This window comes from Chlorocebus sabaeus, chromosome 8 (genome assembly GCF_047675955.1).
Source record: "Chlorocebus sabaeus isolate Y175 chromosome 8, mChlSab1.0.hap1, whole genome shotgun sequence".
Lineage (NCBI taxonomy): Eukaryota > Metazoa > Chordata > Mammalia > Primates > Cercopithecidae > Chlorocebus > Chlorocebus sabaeus.
Genome location: NC_132911.1, coordinates 112,947,155 through 112,967,526, shown reverse-complemented (window position 1 = coordinate 112,967,526; position 20,372 = coordinate 112,947,155). Strand labels below are relative to the sequence as shown.

Here is a 20,372-nt window from a genome sequence, read left to right as displayed (position 1 = left end):
TTTTTAAAATTATGGGTAGTTTGGTCATTGATTGGCATGTGTAATACTTTCTGAATATTAATATATATACTGGTTTCCTTTCTGTTAACTTCAGGAAGACTGGTATTATCTATTGGCTGTTTGGCATTTTAATAATATGTTTTTAAAGACCTAAAACACAATCTCTAAAGGCATAGAAAGGTAGTCAAAGAAACCGATAATTAAGAAAATTATTTCGGTGTTTGTATACATTCAACAATGTATACAGTGGGGAAGTGATTAAAAAATTGTAACTTTCCCTTTAGTCTACATCCATGGCCTTTAATTAATTAATACATTTTTAAAATTTCAACTTTTATTTTAGATTCAGGGACTACATGTGAATGTTGTTTTACCTGAGTGTATTTACATGGTGCTGAGATTTGGGGTACGATTGATCCTGTCACCCAGGTACTGAGCATAGTACCCAACAGTTATTTTTTCAACCCTTTCTAGCCCCTCTAGTAGTCCGTAGTGTGTGTTGTTGCCATCTTTATGTCCATGAGTACCCAGTGTTTAGCTCACACTTATAAGTGAGATCATGTGGTGTTTGATTTTCTGTTCCTGCACTAATCTGCATAGGATTATGGCAACTTGCTATATTCATGTTTCTGCAAAGGACATGATTTTGTTCTTTTACCTGGCTGTGTAGTATTCCATAGTGTATATGTGCCACATTGTTTTTTTCAGTCTGCTGTTGATGGCCACCTATGTTGATTCCATGTCTTTACTGTGGTGAATAGTGCTGTGATGAACTACTAGCCCATGTGTCTTTTTGGCAAAAAAATTACTTATTTTTATATATATACACACACACACACACACACACACACACACACACACACCCAGTGTTGAGATTACAGGGTTGAACTGTAGTTCTGTTTTAAGTTCTTTGAGAGATCTTCAAACTGCTTTCCACAGGGGCTGAATTAATTGACATTCCCACCAATAGTGTATCAGCATTCTCTTTTATCCACAGCCTTATCAGCATGTGTTGTTTTTTGACTGTTTATTAATAACCATTCTGACTGGTGTGAGATGATACTATCCTTGTAGTTTTGATAGTGCTGATGATTAGTGATGAGTATTTTTGCATGTTGGCCATTTGTATGTCTTGTTTTGCGAAGTGCTGTTCATGTCTTTTGCCTATTTTTTAATGGAGTTATTTGTTCTTTGCTTGTTCAGTTGTTTAAGTTCCTTATAGAGCCTTGATATTAGACTTTTGTTGGGTGCATAGTTGCAAATATTTTTTCTGATTCTATAATTTGTTTACTCATAGTTTCTTTTTCTGTGGAGGAAGTCTTTCATTTAATGAGGTACCATTTGTCAGTTTTTTTGCTGTTGAAATTACTTTTGAGTACTTAGTCATAATTCATTTTCAAGGCCAGTGTCCACAATGGTGTTTCCTAGGTTTTCTTCTAAGATTCTTACAGTCTGAGGTCTTACATTTAAATCTTCAGTTCATCTTGAGTTAATTTTTGTATATGGTGAGAGGTAGGGAACCAGTTTCATTTTTCTGCGTATGGCTAGCCAGCTATCCCAGCACCCTTATTGAATAGGGACTCCTTTCCCTATTGCTTGTTTTTGCTGCCTTTATCCAAGATTATCAGATGAGTATAGGTGTGTGGCTTTATTTCTTGGTCCACTGGTCTGTGTATCTGTTTTTGTACCCTTTTTGGTTATTGTAGCCCTGTAGTATACTCCGAGGTCAGTTAGTGTGATGCCTCTGGATTTGTTCTTTTTGCTTAGGTTGGCTTTGGCTATTTGGGCTCTTTTTTGGATACATATGAATTTTAGAATAGTTTTTTCTAGTTCTGTGAAATAATACTGGCAGTTTGATAGGAATAGCATTTAATCTGTAGACTGTTTTGAGCAGTATGGACATTTTAATGATATTGATTCTTCCAACCCATTAACTTGGAATGTTTTTCCAGTTATCTGTGTCATCTGTTATTTCTTTCAGCAGTGCTTTGTAATTCTCCTTGCAGAGATCTTTCACCTCCTTGTTAGATGAATTCCTAGGTATTTTATTATTATTATTATTATTATTATTATTGGTAGCTACAGTAAATGGGATTGTGTTCTTGATTTGGCTCTCAGCTTGAACATTATTGGTTTGTAGAAATGCTACTGGTTTTCATACATTGATTTTGTATTCTGAAACTTTACTGAAGCCATTTGTCAGTTCCAGGAGGCTTTTGGTGGAATCTTTAGGATTTTCTAGGTATAGAATTATATCATCTGCAAAGTTTGACTTTTCCTAATTGGATACCTTTTATTTATTTCTTTTGCCTGATTGCTCTGGTTAGTACTTCCAGGACTATGTTGAATAAGAGCTGTTGAGAGTAGGCATCCTTGTTTTGTTTCAGTTATCAAGAGGAATGCTTCGTTTTCGCCTCTTCAGTATGATGTTGGCTGTGAGTTTGTCGTAGATGGCTCTTGTTATTTTGAAGTATGTTCCTTTGATGCCTAGTTTCTTGAGGATTTGTAAAATGAAGGGATGTGGAATTTTATTGAACACTTATTCTTCATCTATTGAGGTGTTCTATGATTTTCGTTTTTAATTCTGTTTATGTAGTGAATCACATTTATTGATTTGCATATGTTAAACTAACTTTGCATCCCCAGGAAGGAAGCCTACTTGATCATAGTCAATTAAGTTTTTGATGTGCTGTTGGATTCAGCTTGCTAGTATTTTGATGAACATTTTTGCATCTGTGTTCATCAGGGATATTGACCTGTAATTTTTATTTGTGTGTGTGTCTTTGCCTGGTTTTGGTATCAAGGTGATGCTGCCTTCATAGAGTGAGTTGGGGAGGAGTTCCTCCTCCTCGATTTTTTTGGAATAGTTTCAGTAGAATTGGTACCGGCTTTTCCATGTATGTCTAATAGAATGTGGATGTGAATCCATCTGCCCAGGGCTTTCTTTGGTTGATAGATTTTTTATGACTGATTGAATTTTGGAACTTGATATTGGTCTCCTCAAGGTTTCAGTTTCTTTCTGATTCAGTCTTGGGAGATTGTTTTCTAGGAATTTATCCATTTTCTCTGAATTTTCTAGTTTGGGTAATACAGGGGTTCATAATAGTCTCTGGATTTGACTGTGTTTATTTGCGTCTTCTCTTTGTTAATCTAGCTAACAGCCTATTGATCTTGTTTATCCTTTCAAAAAAAAAACTTTTGGTCTCATGGATTCTTTGTTTGGATATTTGGGTCTCAATTTCATTCCGTTCTGCTTTGATTTTAGTTATTTCTTTTGCTAGTTTTGGTGTTAATTTGGTTTTTTTCTTGTTCTTCTGGGTGTGATATTAGATCATTAATTTGAGATTTTTCTAACTTTTTGAGGTAGATACATAGCACTTTCCTCTTAACACTGCTTTTGCTGCATCCCAGATAATTTCCATGATATTGTGTGATTTTAGAGAGATCATCTTGGTATTGATTTCTATTTTTATTCCACTCTGATCTTAAAGTATGATTGGTATGATTTCATTTTTTATAATTTATTGAGACTTGCTTTATGGCTGAGCATGTGAGTGATCTTGGAGTATGTTCTGTGTGCAGATGAGTAGGATTTATATTCTGTGGTTGATGGGTGGGGTCTTCTGTAGATGTCTGTTAGATCAAGTGTCAAATTTAAGTCCATAATTTTTCTTTAGTTTTCTACCTTGATGATCTGTGGGATGCTGTGAGTGGTATGTTGAAGTTCCCCACTATTGTCTTGTGGCTAAGTCTCCATAGGTCTAGAAGTACTTGTTTTATGTATCTGGGTGCTCCAATGTTGAGCACCCGGATATTTGGGATAGTTCAGTCTTCTCATTGAATTAAACCCTTTATTATTATGTAATGCCCTTTATCTTTTTTTTACCTTTGTTGGTTTAAAGTATGTTTTATCTGATGTAAGAACTGCGACCCCTGCCCTTTTTGTTTGCCATTTACATAGCAGGTTTTTCTCCAGCCCTTTACTTTGAACCTGTGAGTGTCATTATGTGTCTGATGAGTCTCTTGTAGAATGCAGATGGGCCTTGTTTTTTTTTTTTTTTTTTTTTTTTTAAACTCCAACTTTCCACTCTGTGCCTTTCAGGCGGGATGTTTTGATCATTTACATTTAACGTTAATATTCTTATGTGAAGTTTTGATTCTATCATGAAGTTGTTACTGGTTGCTTCATAGTTTCTATCGTGCAGTTGCTTTACAGGGACTGTGACTCTGTCCTTGTGTTGTTGTGGTAGCAGATATTGTTCTTCTGTTTCCCTGTTTAGAACTTCCTTAAAGATCTCTTGTTAAGGCTGGTGTAGTGGTAACTAATTCTCTTAGTGCTTGCTTGCCAGGAAAAGATTTTGTTTCTCTTTTCACTCATGAAGCTTAGTTTAGTGGATATGAAATTCTTGGTTGGAATTTCTTTAAAAATTCTGCAAATAGGCCCTCAATCTCTCCTAGCTTGTGAGGTTTCTGCTGAGAAGTCTGCTGTTAGCCTAATGGGGTTCCCTTGTTTGTAATCTCTTTTCTCTAGGTGACTTTAAGGTTTTTTCTTTAGTGTTGACCCTGGACAGTCTCGTGCTATATGCCTTGGTGATCTTCATTTTGTATAGTATTTCTCAGGTGTTCTCTTGATTTCTTACACCTGGATGTCTACCTCTCTAGCAGGATTAGGGAAATTTTCTGAATTATTCCCTCAAATATGTTTTTCAGTTTGTTTAGTGTTTCTTCTCTGGAATGCCAGTAGTTCATAGGTTTGGTTACTTTATATAATTTCATATTTCTAAGAGACTTTGTTCATTTTTTAAAATTCTTTTTTTCTTTATTTTTGTCTAGCTAGCTAGTTTGAAAGACTGGCCTTCAGGTTCTGAAATTCTTTCTTCTGCTTGGTCCAATCTGTTGATAAAGCTTTCAATTGTATTTGGAAATTCCATAAGTGAGTTTTTCAATTCCAGAAGTTTGTATTGATTTATTTTAAAGATGTTTATCTCTTCCTTCATTTCTTGGATTGCTTTAGAAGTTTCTTTGTATTGATTTTCAACCTTGTCTTAGATCTTGTTGGGCTTCCTTGCAATCCATACTTTGAATTCTTTGTCTCTTATTTCTGAGTTTCTATTTTGGTTAAGGACCATTTCTAGAGAGCTAGTGATATTTTGTGTTGTGTCACTACATTCAGATTTTTTTTATGGTGCCACAATTCTTGCACAGGTTTCTTTTTCTTTTTTTTTTTTTTGAATTGTTTTGTATTATACTTTAAGTTCTGGGATACATGTGCAGAACGTGCAGGTTTGTTATATAGGTATACACCTGCCATGGTAATTTGCTGCACTCATCAACCCGTCATCGACATTAGGTATTTCTCGTAATGCTATCCCTCCCCTAGCCCCCCACACGCCGACAACACTGGTGTGTGATGTTCCCCTCCCTGTGTCCATGTGTTCTCATTGTTCAATTCCCACTTATGAGTGAGAACATGCGGTATTTGGTTTTCTGGTTTCTTATCTAGAGATCCTGGCACTTCTAATTTTTATAATATTTCTGTGCAGGTAAGATTCTTTTTTCTTTCTTTCCTTATTTTATATATATATATATATATATATATATATATATATATATAGAGGTTTTTTTCCTTTCTTTCTCTTTCCTTCTCTTGGGGTGTGACTGTAGAGAATGCTGAGTAGGGTCTTTGGGCTTTCCTTCCATAGCCCTATGCACTTCTGTTGGCAGGTTGTATATTGGGCTATGCAGTTTAACCTACAAACCGGTAGATGGTGCTTATTAGTAACAGCCAATTGCAGCCAGTGCAGCTGGGTATATACTTAATCCTTGTTTACTGGGAGAACTCTCTGTTGCCTCAGGGAATGGGCTGTTTCTTGGATTGCACAGTTGTCTGAGCTCCCTGCTCAGCCCTGGGGATTGGGTGCCAAGATGGGCAGGATGAGACTGGGCAGATCTGCCTACAGATCCCCCTGTGGCAGGTGTGGGCACCAGCGCTGAGGGAGAATCTACCTGGCAGCCAGTAAATGCCCACAGGCGTGCCTAAGAAACACCCCCAGCCCCACGTTCTCTGGACAGGGTTCGGGAAATGGCATGAACTCCTAATTTAGGAGAGCTACAGGTGCCTGGAGCTCTGCCTGGGCAGGGAGCAGAGAGGGCCCCTCTGTATGAAAATCTCTGCACAGGAAATGTAGGTTAACTCAGGCTGTTGAAACAGGCAAACAGGTGCTTTGAATGCCTGAAGGTCTGCCTGAGTGTGAAGCAGAGAGGGCCCCCCTACACCAGATCTACGCATAGGAAACGTGGGGCAGTTCAGGCTGCCAGTCTGGGCAAGGAGGTGCTTTGAATGCCTGGAGGTCTGCTTAGATGTGGAGTGGAGAGGGCCCTGCTGCACTGTGATGTATGCACAGGAAGGGTTGGGGTAGTATGGCCTTTAATTTATACTAAAAGTGCATGCGATTTTGCACATCCTTCCATTCCCATGATCTGGCAGAAGCTATCCATTGAGATATTATTATGTAACCACTTTGCTAGCTTTTCTGGGTAACGTATTTTGTGTTCTTTTGAACTAAGAAATCACTGTGTGTGTGTGCGTGTGTGTGTGTGTGTGTGTGTGTGTGTTTAAGGGAAGGAGTGAAAGAGGGATGAAGGGAGGGAGAGAGAAGAAATGAGGATAAAGGATTGCTTTCATTAGTATTTTATGAGTGCTTTATCTCCTCAAGCATTAGGTGAGTCTGGAAGGGGAAATTTTCATGTGAATTACTACAAATCTGTGAGTGAAAATTCCTCAAAGAGATCTGTGCATGTTTGTTTATAATTACATTTTGTGAGATAATCACTAGTAAATATACTAAAATTCTTTTAGATAGGTTTTTTGTGTGTGTATGTTTTCTCTAATTTCTTATTACATGATGCATTTTTCTTTTCCCAATAGAACCTCTGTATTACTGGCAACAGACTGAAGATGATTTGACAGTAACGATAAGGCTTCCAGAAGACAGTACTAAGGAGGACATTCAAGTACAGTTTTTGCCTGATCACATCAACATTGTACTGAAGGATCACCAGTTTTTAGAAGGAAAACTCTATTCATCCATTGATCATGAAAGCAGTACATGGATAATTAAAGAGAGTAATAGGTATTTTTATAATTTTAATATTCTATTACCTTTTTTTCTTTTTACTCTTTCCACAGTGGATACATCAGAGATTAATACAATAGTTCTCTCTGTATTACTGGTTACTTTTCTTAAGATACATTAAAAATAGAATTACTGTGTCAAAGAGCATGTTTCTAGTTGAAATTAAAGATAATAGCATAATTATCACTTGGAGAATATGGTAGTGCTTTGTTTTACCAGCTCTGGATACAATAATAATCATAGTTGAAAATGGCTATTTATTTTAAATTGCACTTTTTCAAACTTTTTAATAGAAATAATTTTTTTAACTTTAATTTGCTGGCTTGATAATATATTTCCATTCTTTAAAATTTAAAATATACAAAAGGATATAGAGTGAGAAGTCTACCTCCAACACAAGCCTGTGGGTCACCCATCCTCCCACTCACAATCATTGTTGTTACATTTTGCATACATTCAAGCACCAGACATACATTTTTCTTTTCTTTAAGGAAAACTACTTTTGGCGGCTAGCTGCAGTGGCTCATGCCTCTAATCTCAACGTTTGGGATGCTGAGGTAGGAGGATTGCTTGAGGCCAGGAGTTTGTGACCAGAGTAGGCAAAAAGAGAAAATCCTGTCTCTAACAACAGCAAAAAAGTTTTTAACGCATACTTTACACAATTATACATCTTGGTTTTGTTCACTTGCAATGATAAATCTTAGGGATCTTTCCATAATGAATATATAAAAATTATTAAATTCTCTTTTATGACATGGTATTTTATTCTATCAACTGCACCATCATTTTAGACAATGAATCCTCTATTGTGTTAATTTAGGTTGTTTTCAATAATGTCTGTGTGTATACATATTATTTCACATGTGTAGAAGTATATATGAAGGATAAATTTCTAAAAGCGGAATAATTAATATTTCTTTGTAAATTGTAATTTTTTCTTATGTAAATTCTCCATTTACATTTCTTTTGTGAATTGTGTGTTCAGTACACAAAGCCATAAAAGAAATACGTAAGTGGTCAGGCACAGTGGCTCATGCCTGTAATCCCAGCACTTTAGGAGGCTGAGGCGGGTGGATTGCCTGAGGTCAGGAGTTCGAGACCAGCCTGACTAACATGGTGAAACCCCGTCTCTACTAAAAACACAAAAATTAGCTGGGCGTGGTGGCGGGTGCCTGTAATCCCAACTACTTCAGGGGCTGAGACAGGAGAATTGCTTGAACCCGGGAGGCGGAGGTTACCGAGACCGGGCCATTGCTCTCCATCCTGGGCAATAAGAGAGAAACTCCGTCTCAAAAAAAAAGAAATACATAAGTTAAACTTCATCAAAACAGGCATTTTCTGCATGGCAAAATTAAAAATTTTTGTTCTTCTAAAGATACCATTAAGAAAACTAAAAGGTAAGCCATGGACTGGGAAAAAATATTCACAGTACTCATCTTAAACAAAGGGTTTTCATTCTTAGTGTATAAGGAAGCCTTACAAATTCATAATAAAAAGAAGCCATTTTTTTTAAATAGTCAAATTATTTGAATAGACCTGTCACAATAGAAGATATGTGAACAGCTTGAACAGCTAGTAAGCCCATCAAAAGGTAATTATCATTAGACATTAGGAAAATTAAAACTAGAGTGAGACACCAATACGTGACTAAAACTTTGAAGACTGACAGTATCAAACGTTGGCAAGGATGTGGGGCACCAGCAACTCATTCGTGTCTGGTGCAAGTGTAAAATAATAATACAATCACTTTGGCAGACTGTTTAGTAGTTTCTTATCAAGTTAAACATATGCTGATTTTTAATCTAACAATTCTACTCCTTGATGTTTAACCAAAATAAATGAATGTATATAATTTTTTGTTTTTTCTGAGACAGGGTGTCACCCTGTTGCCCAGGTTGGAGTGCAGTGGCACAGTCACTTAGCTAATTTTTGTGATTTTTTGTAGAGATGGGGTTTTGCCATGTTGTTCAGACTGGTCTCAAACTCCTGACCTCAAGGGATCTGCCTGCCTCGACCTCCCAAAGTGCTAGGATTGCAGGTGTGAGCCACCATGCCCAGCTGAAAATATATATTAAAAAACAAAACAAAGCCAAAACAAATTTGCAAACATATATTCAGAGCAGGCACACTTACAAAAGCCAGAAACTGGAAACATCTCTAGTGTTACTGAAAAGGTGAATGGATAAGTACGTGTGGTATATTCATACAATGAAATGCTACTCTGTCATAAAGTGCTAGCAATAAATAAAAAGCAATATGAATGAATTAAAAACATGTGAGTGAAAGAAGCCTAAGACAAAAAATCGTACTGTATGATTCCACATATGGAGTTCTAGAACTGGCAAAACTAATCTATGGTGATACAAATCAAAACACTTGTTATCTATAGGGTGTAGGGAGATTGACTGGAGAAAGGTCACAGGAACTGCCTGTATGGTGGAAATAATTCAGTATCCTCATTGGATTACAAAGGTGTATGCATTTGTCAAACTCAGTAAATTCTACACTTAAAATCTGTAAATTTTATTTATAAATTATACCTCAATTAAGGGAGCAAAACTATCTTTTTTAAAAAGATAAAGTTAAGTGTCTTATAAAACTATAATCCTTTGCCCCCCACTACTGTGCCATTTTGCAAATCTATTATTCCAGGCAATTTATTCCCCAATTATTTGGATTAATAAAATTATTTTCTTTTAATTTAAATCAAGTCTTAGTAATTATTAAATTCAGTGATGGATTAATGAATAGAGTTAGGCAGTTAATTTTTTAAATCGTCAGATTTGGTCAGAAATGAGAAATGGTTGATTTAAAATATGACCTAAATCTTGTGCTTTAAGTTGATGTTACATAGAGGATAACTTAGATGTTTTTACACAAAGTATAGTTCTTAATTAGTAGTATATGATCCATGTGAATCTGATACAAGTCTCAATCATGAGCATCTAAGACAAATATATCTAGCTCATAGAAAGTTTGGAGTTGTAAAAGCAGCTATCTTACATTTCATTAATGAAGACATTTGGTGATTTTGTTACACTTTTTAACACATCAAAAATAATTGCTTGAAAGGTTCTTTTAAAAGTATTTTGTATCTCCACATACTCTATTTAATTATGTTTATGTGTATGTGAGTCACATTTACAAATTGGCAAACCAACTAGAACGTATTGTTAAATGTAAGTCATCACGCGGTAACCCAGCAAAGGTCTAGGGGAATAGCTTGACTTCATGTAACTAGTTCAGCATTCAGTGCATCAACATAGATCAGTGTTATTTTTCCATTAAATTTGAGGTGTTTGATTATTATTTTGTGTTTAAAAAAGATGATTACAACGTGGTGTAGGTGGTATCGTTGGTTTAATAACACACGATTTTCTGTACTTGAGTAAATTATTCATACCTCTCATTTTCAAAAGTTACTGTTGTCTCACTTTTTAACTACTCTGTAATTTATTATGTTTGACGTTGTGTGGGCTTTTTTTGCTTGGATGGTAGCATACAATACTAGTTTTAAAACGTATAAATGCAGTCTTACAAGAAGGGTACACTGATTAGCTGTGCAAATTAGTGATGGTTTGGAAATTATAACAGATTGTATCAACTCTTTCAGACCTCTAGGTAGCAACTAGTTCACTGGGTAAATGTTCTTTAATAATTATTTATATATATTTTTTCACTACTGCAGAATAGTGCAGTAGTGAATAACATGGACCTAGAGCCAGACAGCTTAAATAGCTTGTGACCTTGGCAAGTTGCTTAACCTCAATACTTTTTTTTCTTACTTGTAAAATGGTGATGATAAAAATATTTCCAGTACTTTATTTGGTGGTTGTAACCAGTGAGTTAAAACATGTAAAGTGCTTAAGACAGCACCTGACATATAGGTAAGTATAAGCTATTGTCACTATTACTATCATCATCATCATCATCATCATCATCATTATCAAGATTACCTTTATCCTGAGAAAATGTAACTAAATCTCGGGACCGGGCACGGTGGCTCACACCTGTAATCCCAGCACTTTGGGAGACCAAGGCAGGCAGCTCTCTTGAGGCCAGGAGTTCAAGACCAGCCTGGTCAACATGGCAAAACCCTGTCTCTACTAAAAATACAAAAATTAGCCAGGTGGGCATGATGGCGTGTCCTGTAATCCCAGCTACTTACTTGGGAGGCTGAGGCACAAGAGTCACTTGAACCCGGGAGTCGGGGGTTGCAGTAAGAGAGATTGTGCCACTGCACTCCAGCCCGGGCAAGAGAGTGAGACTCTGTCTCAAAAAAAAGAAAAAAATGTAACTAAATTTGGGCTTTTATTGTGGTAGTAATTTTCAGTGCTAATGATAAGTACTCATATTATTATTTTGTATAGTCTCTTAAAATAGGTAGTTTCAGAAAAATGTTAAATACTGTAATTCATAAGGCAGTGATTATAACAGTCTTGAAAAAGAACAGCAGGTAAGTTTGCATGTCCTATTTGATAATTATAATAGTTATTATTGTATTCTTGCAATTGTGTTCCAGGGCATGATCTAATATAGTACACGTGTATGAAAGATGGCACATGGAAAAGGTTGCTTTGTTGTGGAATAGCTATCACCACTCCCCTTTTCTGTTATAGCAGTGGGTGTTCCCAAAGCATCTTACTTGGGTTTTCCTTCCTATTCCAGAGGAACATGGGCCAACTTACCTCTCCTCCTATGTCCATAGTCTGCCTTGACTCTGCTCTCTTTCCCTTTCCTGCTGCATCAGTCCTTGATCTCAGGGTTCCCTGACAGGCCATTTTTAGTACATTTGGAATTATTTAATTGTTTACATGTACAGAATTAGATTTGAAATAAGTTAATAGAGAACACATTAACATCTTTTTCCCCTGTACTACCAAAGTTAATTTTTTTCCTTATTTCTACTTTTCAATTATTTAGCATCTGTATTTTAAAATTAAGATTTGCATTCATTTAATCTGCTTGATCTTTAGGTTAATAATCATATATTATGGTTCTTAGTTTGTGAAAATAAAGTTAATTATTGGCTCCAGACACAAAGAAGTATCCTTTAGCTACAGGCCTTTTCCTCTTTGCTTACATGCCCACATCCCCGACCATTCCCCAGATGTCTTACAGATCCATGCTTCTTGTATTTCTATTAAGTTCAGGAACGTACTGCACACCAGTACTTTCTGGATGACCTCACTCTTTCCAGCCAGTTCTCTCTTCAGGCCATTTGATGTACCATTTCCAGTAGTACTTTCTTTGTTTATTAAATCTGGACTATTCGCCATTGGATTATAGGTTTTCCATCACATGCAAAATTTAAATGAGCAAGATTTTTGGTAAACCATCGTGTGGACACCGGAGGGTTCTTTCTACAGAAGATAGAAACAAATAGTATTTGTTACTGATTGTATAATTTGTATAATTGCTTAATGTAACTTTACTTTTCTCATTTAAACTTCTAGCTTGGAGATTTCCTTGATTAAGAAGAATGAAGGACTGACCTGGCCAGAGCTAGTAGTTGGAGATAAACAAGGGGAACTTATAAGAGATTCAGCCCAGTGTGCTGCAATTGCTGAACGTTTGATGCATTTGACCTCTGAAGAACTGGTAAGTAGTTGGAATACTAGTGTAACTTTCCAAGGGTCCAAAAATATGTCGTGTGAAGATTATGCCATGCTTTTCAAACATTATTTTGCTTTTCCTAATGTAAAAGATACATATCAGATACTACTGATCTGGGTGATGTTTGAATATGGCTTAAGTTCTAATATTTATTTCTTACACTGTGTAAATACATACATGTATGTGTGGTCATACTATATAGTTTGCCTGCATCTGTGTATGTGTGTGTATGTGTTGTGCACGCTCTCTCTCTCTCTACATGTATTCTTTAGAAGAATCAACTGACCAGTGCTGGTAGGACAAAAATTATGTTAAAATTTATTTACCAAGAATCTACTTATCACTAAAATTTTTGAGGTGATTTTAGAATTTTGCAAGGATATATGTATCATATATGGTAATTTTTTCTTTGTAATGTGATTAATTGTGATGATTACAGTGACCCCACAGTACTTAATCATGAGGTTGAATATGTTCCCACTCTGATGACATGTATGATCATGTTAAGAATGTGAACAAATACAGCAGTACATCAGAATTTTAAATTGTATGTTCATTTTCTAACAATGATATCAGCATATGAAAGATGTCTGGTTTATTGCCATCTTGAATTATAGAGATGAGGAAGACTGTACAAAGTATTGTTTATACTATAATGTTAATCGCATCCTAAGATAGAAAAAAAGGATTAGAATATTGAAAGTGAATGTCTCTATCAAAAGGAAACATGGCCAGATAGAGAAACCAAGTTTCATGTTTGCCAGTAGTAATTGAAAATTTCAGGAATCACTGAAACTCATATGTAGGACTTCAAAACTTTGATTTCATAGCCCTGTGTACAACAAACCATACAGGCTGCATTGCCTTATATTCACGCATTAAGCAAGTATTATTGTGTTAGGCTCTGGGAATATAATAGCAGTGACAGTATTGGAGATGTGTTTTGAGACTGTAGATAATTGCAGTTAACTACTTTTTAAACTTGATGGTTTCAATTGAATATTAGTGTTTATGAGAAAGTTATTTATGCCTGAACACCAGTGTGTGTTACATTTTGAAAAGACAAACATACAATTTTATCTGCAGCTGAAGGCAGTTTTGTTTTTCAAATATTCATACTTGCCTTACTGCAGTGGTTAGAATGTCTGCTCCACAGCTATATAGAACTCTCAAATGGTTAAAGCAGACATTCTTGCCTTATTTGTGATCTTGGGGAAAATAATTGACTATTTTATCATTAAGAAGGATAGATTCTTTGTATTACATTGAAAAAACTTTCTTCTGTTTGTAGTGTGCTGAGAGTTTTTATCATGAATGATTATAGAATTTTCTGCATTGGTGGGATAAGCCCTTGTTGGTCAGGTTTTTTGTTTTGTGTTGTGTTGTTTTTTACCGTCCTTTTCCAGTTTGGATATCTGGGTTATAACTTTGTAAAATGATTAGGGAAGTGTTCTATTTGTAGAAGAGAATGTATAGAACTAGTGTTATGTCTTAAAATGTTTGGTAGAATTTGTCAGTAAAACAATCTGGACCTTGAGTGCTTTTTTGGAAGGCACTTAACTATGGTGCCTTAGTTTTTAATGTTTTTAATTTCTTTTAACAGATATAGATCTGATGTGAGCATCTGTTTCCATTGCCTTTGTTTTTCAGTTTTCCATTTCTTAATTTCCATGTTACATGTATTATGTTCTTCCTTTTGTTTACTAGGAATTTATATTGCTTTTTTGTTTTCTATTTTTGAAGGTGATAGCCTAGTTGATTTTTGAATTTTCTGTTCCAATGAAAGCACTTAATGTTGTACACGTTCTTCTAAGCACTACTGTAACTGCATTCTCTAAATTTTTAGCCTACCTTAATTCCATAGGGATTGATTTGATTCGATGCTGGGCTTCAGTCTTTTACATGGCTGATTTATTCCATGTTTATTCTTACACCTAAGGCAAAACTTTTCATTTATCTCAACTGAAAGCCTAGGATGTTTACCAGGGCTTCTCCTACTATGTGGACTCTGAAGTCTAATTTTTGACTCCCGAGCACTTTAATACCCCAAACTCAGCTTTTTAGCCCGTTATTTGCTGCTTTCCACTTGTCTTTTTCAACTCAGTTTAAAAATCAGTAAATGGTCTTTGGAAAGCAACATAGCATTTGCTATATTGAAGTTTGACCCTTTTCTCTGCAATTTCCTTTTCTCTCTAATCTTGTCCTGTGAAGCACTGGTGATCTTGATAGTCCTGAACTTTTAATTTTTTCTGCTTCTAAAGTATGGATAATTGGAAGGTGAAGGGAAGGAGAAATCTATAGGGTACTTTCTCTATTCTGTTGGATATAGATATGTCCTTGAGACACTGTGCAGAATGGCATCAACTAACCAGGAGATTGCTGGTGGTGCCGTTACAACCAGTCACAGCAACCATAATTGTTCCCATTGATACTTAGACTACAGGCAACAGCCACAACTAGGCGGTTCCATATTCCAGCTGGGACATGGACACATGTTGAGGATGTAGATCTTCTAGAACTTCCATCCATTTAGTTTCAGATTCTCTCAGTTCATTTCATTAAATGTTTAATAACATGAGAATTAACATAACTCTGTATCTTAGCAAACTAGATGTTTACACATTTGGTCAGTTGTAGAATTGTATTTCTGCTATATGCAGATATTGTATAATTTATTGCTTAATTATTGTGATCCTGTTACTCTGTGAGGTATATAAGACCAGACAGTGACCCTTGCATTGAAGCAAGGGAACATTTAAAAATTGCTTTCATGAATTTATTTATGTCTAGTTTAGGCTTATTAACAATATTTCAGTGTTTCTGTTTGGGTAGATATTTGTGTGTGTGTGTGTGTGTGTATTTTAGTGGTTCTAGAGGTTACATCTTTGACTTATCACCAACTGTCTTTAAAAACTGTATCACTTCATCTATAATTTAAGAAATTTATATTTTCTTCTCTTCTGTTCTTTGTATTATTGTCTTACATTTTATATTCCATTAAAATTAATAATACATTGCTATTTTAGCTATAGTCAGTAATTCTCTTTTAAAAGAGATTAAAAGTGTGAAAAAAAGGTTTTTCATTTACTCTTATATTTGCCTTTTCATCTATTCTATATTCCTTTGTGTTGATTGACATTTTCATCTGATGTTATTTTTTTCTGGCTGGAGAGCTTCTTTTAGCATTTTTTTCTAGTGTGGATTTGCTGGTGATAAATTCTCTCAGCTTTTTTCTGCAAAAATATTTCTCTTTTCTTCCCTTTTCTAAAGTTATTTTTGTTATGTATATAATTCAGCGTTGACAGGTTTGTTTTTTGTTTTTTTGGTTTTTTTTTATCTTACACCTTCAAATATACACCATTGTATTCTGGCCTACGTAGTTTCTGATGAGAAGTCAGCTGTCTTTTACATCTTTATTCGTCTGTAAATAATGTATCTTTTCCTCCCCTGTCTGCTTTTAGGAATTTGTTTATTACTGCTTTTCAGAAATTTACTTACAATGTGACTTACTGTGGTTTTTGATTTTTTAAAAAAATATTTGTTGTGCTTGGAGTTCTTTGACATTCTAAAGTGTTGGCCATTACTTATTCACAATTTTTTCCCCATTCTTCTTGCCCTCCTCCAATTACCCATATGCTAGACCATTTGATATTGTTCCACAGATCACTGAGTTTCTCTGTTTTTATGTTTTGTCTTTGTGCTTCATTTTGTAGTCACTATTGCTATTTTTCAAGCTCACTGGTCTTTTGTCCTGCAGTGTCTAATCAGCTGTCTGTCATATCTGTTTTGTTTTTCATTTCAGATTTGTGTTTTTATATCTAGAAGTTCAGTATGGTTCTTTTCTTTCATCTCTCACTTTCTCATGTTTATGTTTTCCTTTACATCTTTGAGTATATGGAGCATGTTTATAATACATGTTTTCATATCCTTTTCTGCTGACTTCGTCATTCTATTATTTCTGTTTGTGTGATTATGATTTTATTGGTCATGGGTTTGCAATTCATTTTTAATTACTGCTGTAACCTTAACATTTTTAAAGATGAAGAAACCCATTCCCTTGCTTATTTGTTTTACTTATTTACTTATTTTATTTTCTGGACTAAGAATCCAAATCCAGATAAAGAAAAACCACCTTGCAATGCTCAAGAGTTAGAAGAATGTGATATTTTCTTTGAAGAGAGCTCCAGTTTGTGCAGATTTGATGGCAGTACATTAAAAACTACTCATGTGGTAAGTTACTGTTATTAATATTTTTATAAAATTTTGTCAGTAGTTAACTCAGATGATGATTGGCCTGTATATGTTTTTCAAAGATACTTGATTAGCAGTTATTGGCTTTGATAAGTCTCATCACTCTGTCAAGTAGCATCTTTTCATACACTCAGTAAAACAGTGTTGTATAGTTTTGGTACCACTTTATATTGATATCTTTCAATTTGCACTTTTCTGGATGGGTTTTTCATATATAATTGTGACCCTATAATGTATAATAACTTCACATTTTTTTTTTTTTTTCATTCAACATTATGAACTTAAGCGTTTCCTCATGTTATTTAAATGTCTGGTTTAATGGTTGGATTATACTATGATGTTGGTCATGTCTGCATGTAGTGATTCTACCCATTACAATAAGTAATAGCTTTTTAAAAATACATTATGATGATGCTATTTTTTAAAAATCTCTGTTATATGAAGCCTTTTCTATTTCCAGGGAAATTTATCTAATAACAAGTTACAGAATTCAAATTAATGAATCATAAGCCTCTGACAAATTGATTACTACTTATATTTTTATTAGTAAAGATTGCAGTTATTGCCTGATTCACTGCATCTTCACCTTCACTTTTTTGTTTGATCATTACTAATTGGTGTGCAGAATAAACTTGTGCCAATTTTTTTTTTTAACTGTCAACTATTTCATGTAATAACTATTTCTTTTGTGAAGAAGTTTTTATTTGTCTTAGTGTTTCTTACCAATTTGTATGATGTGTTTTAAATTTGAATAATGCTTCTATATCAAGTGAGTTAATTTTTTTCTTCTTTTTCTATTTTGGAATATTTTTATTCAACTCATTAATTCATCTGGAATTTGTTTTTCCTTTTCTCTCTTGTGTGCCATATATATATTTCACACCCTGGCCCCCCCTAAAAAAAATTTACACTGTGTTTACAAGCTTTGACAGATTTGTATTAAGATACTGAAGAAGACTGCCTGGAGTGACTTGATGCAGTAGATGTAGATTTTTTTTTTTTTTTTAATTTAGAACCTTATTAGACCTTCCTTCTTAGGGGAATCCTTAACCATTAGTTATTACTACTAAGTGTGTGTTTCATGGAGTTGTTTCTGTGAGCAGGGTGTCTCAGCCAATTGGTGGCTAACTTAGAGCCGTGCATATAGAAATTAGTGTTATTAGTGAAACCAGAAGGAAATTTGGGAGACTCATTCCAAGCAAAAGCAACAGAGGAGATTGAGAGCAACTTGGTCTTTTGTTTCTGTTTTTAGACTTGTTAGTCTTTGATACAGGTTTCAAAGGCTCTGTTTTCAAGAAAACCCTGAAAAATTTCTGCCAAGTTTGCCCTGATGTTTGTTTGTTATGTAGAGGTTTGGGGGAAAGTGTATTCTACCAGAATTCATGTAACCGAAGTTAAAAGTGTCATGGGAAGCTGGTTTACCAGGTCTGAGTTCTGGCCCAACATCTTACTGACTGAAAGGAAATATAACTGTTCTTCTCACTCGCTGTCCCTTCCTGGTATTTTTGGATACTTACCAGCTTTCTTTAATGGCTGAATGTTAATCAGTACTCAAAGAAGTTGTAAAATGAGCATTTCTAGTTATACCTATGTGGATAAACGAGGTGGAATGGCATAGGACCAATGGCTAGGCAGAAGTACCATTTGAAGCTGTATCAAAATTAAATATTTGCTTTTACAATTAATTTCTATCTCTGAACTGCTCTCTTCCTTACCACGCTTTAACACTAGTAAGTTCTAAAAAGCACATGGATGACATTTTACCAGTGCAAATGTTCTGATTCATGATAGTTGCTTAATATATTTCTTTAGAATTATCTTTTAGTGACAGTCTTTAAATTTAAAAAAATTGTTTTAGGTCCATTTTGGATCTCAAGAAATGACTGTCTTTCATTTTCTCCCTTCCTCCTCAATTAATCTTCTAATTGAAGAGTAAGCAGTATTCTTAGTCAGATTATTATATCCAGGCTGGGTACTGGTCAAAACCCCAGATTATCAGAGCTGTTTCAAGTTTTTAGGAGTTTTACTTCCTAGCTGTTGTTTAGTTTTGACATAATCTTATAGATGATTCCCTGAATTATGATAAATAAGAGCCATCACATAGCTACTCTTCTCTTTGTTACCTTGGGTTAAATTTTAGAGAACCAGTTTCAGGCGTGACTGATAGAAGCCTCTTGAATCTGACTAACTGGAGATTATTTGTTCTAATAATGAAGAATCTGGTTGTTGTTCTTAACGTTATACTTTTAGGTGCTATAACTCTTAGATACTGTTTTCTGCCAAACTTTTACAGGGAAGGCAGCTGTATCTTAGGTGTCATAAAATGCTGTGGTTTAAACTTAGCTTCCCTGAAAATTTCAGTTCATCTTAGTACTCCTAAATAGTGTTGATCAGTAGTTTAATGATGGTCACTGAGATACTCCCAGTTAATTATACCTTTCTTCATTTCTTATGTTTGAGTATATTAATTAAAACCAAGGAATGGCAAAATAAAAGCATTATTACTGATACATTACAATACAAAAGCTTAGTGGCTCTACGTACTAAGTCCTAGAATTTAGCAGATTTACCTATAGTCACAGGCAATGTTAAATCAGCTCTGGCTGCCCCTAGAGGGACAGTTGAAAACTCTTATTTCCTGAGGCCTCTAGCTCCTTATATGAAAAAGTGATAGAACTGAGAAGAATATACCGATTTTTCTTACATTTACTGATCAAATGTGACTTCACTCCTCAGGAATTTATAAAAGCTAGAATGTTATAGCAGTGGATCTTCTCAGTGTCGTAGATCAAGAGTGGGGAAGAAGTCTAATATATAATAAATAGGGACAATCTTTCCAACTTCAAAGAAATTCCATATTTCATCTTCTTCATTTTACGGATTTATTAAGACAAACTGAGATAGATGGAGTTTATATGGGATCAAAGAGAGAGTCAGTAGTGGAAACTAGATCTCTTGGGCTGCCAGTATGCTTTCCATAATTTTCCCTAAACCAACAGGATCATAAATTTCTCTTTGGAGATCCCAAGCTACTACAGTTCGTCCTTCCTTCTGAATAAATACAGTTAGTCTTACTTCTGTGTTCCTAAGGAATGTGAACAATAGATTTCTGTGGTAAGCAGTTTCTATCCTCAGAAACTTAATAAACAAACAATCCTTCATTGTACTGTAGATTTTATTTGATGAGACATTTCCAGCATACTTTTTTAACTAATCACATTTCAAAGTTTAATTGCTGGTTTAACTTCAATTAGTGTATAATTAAACTAAAGATTCTTATCTTTGTTTCAGTTGGATTTGAAACCAAACTTTCTTTTTATAATTATAAGCCCTTTATGGTAGAACAATTTTTATTCCTTTGGGTATACA

The 20,372-nt window shown here is 34.9% G+C and overlaps 1 protein-coding gene across 1 annotated transcript in view; it reads left to right on the top strand.

Annotated features, from left to right (window-relative positions):
* NUDCD1 (NudC domain containing 1) overlaps nt 1–20,372 on the top strand; it is an 89,848-nt gene that overhangs the window by 44,409 nt on the left and 25,067 nt on the right. The window contains exons 6-8 of the mRNA XM_008001359.3: nt 6,929–7,133; nt 12,593–12,737; nt 16,857–16,982. Of these exons, the coding sequence (XP_007999550.2) occupies nt 6,929–7,133; nt 12,593–12,737; nt 16,857–16,982 (476 nt within the window). The remainder of the gene's footprint in view (nt 1–6,928; nt 7,134–12,592; nt 12,738–16,856; nt 16,983–20,372) is intronic.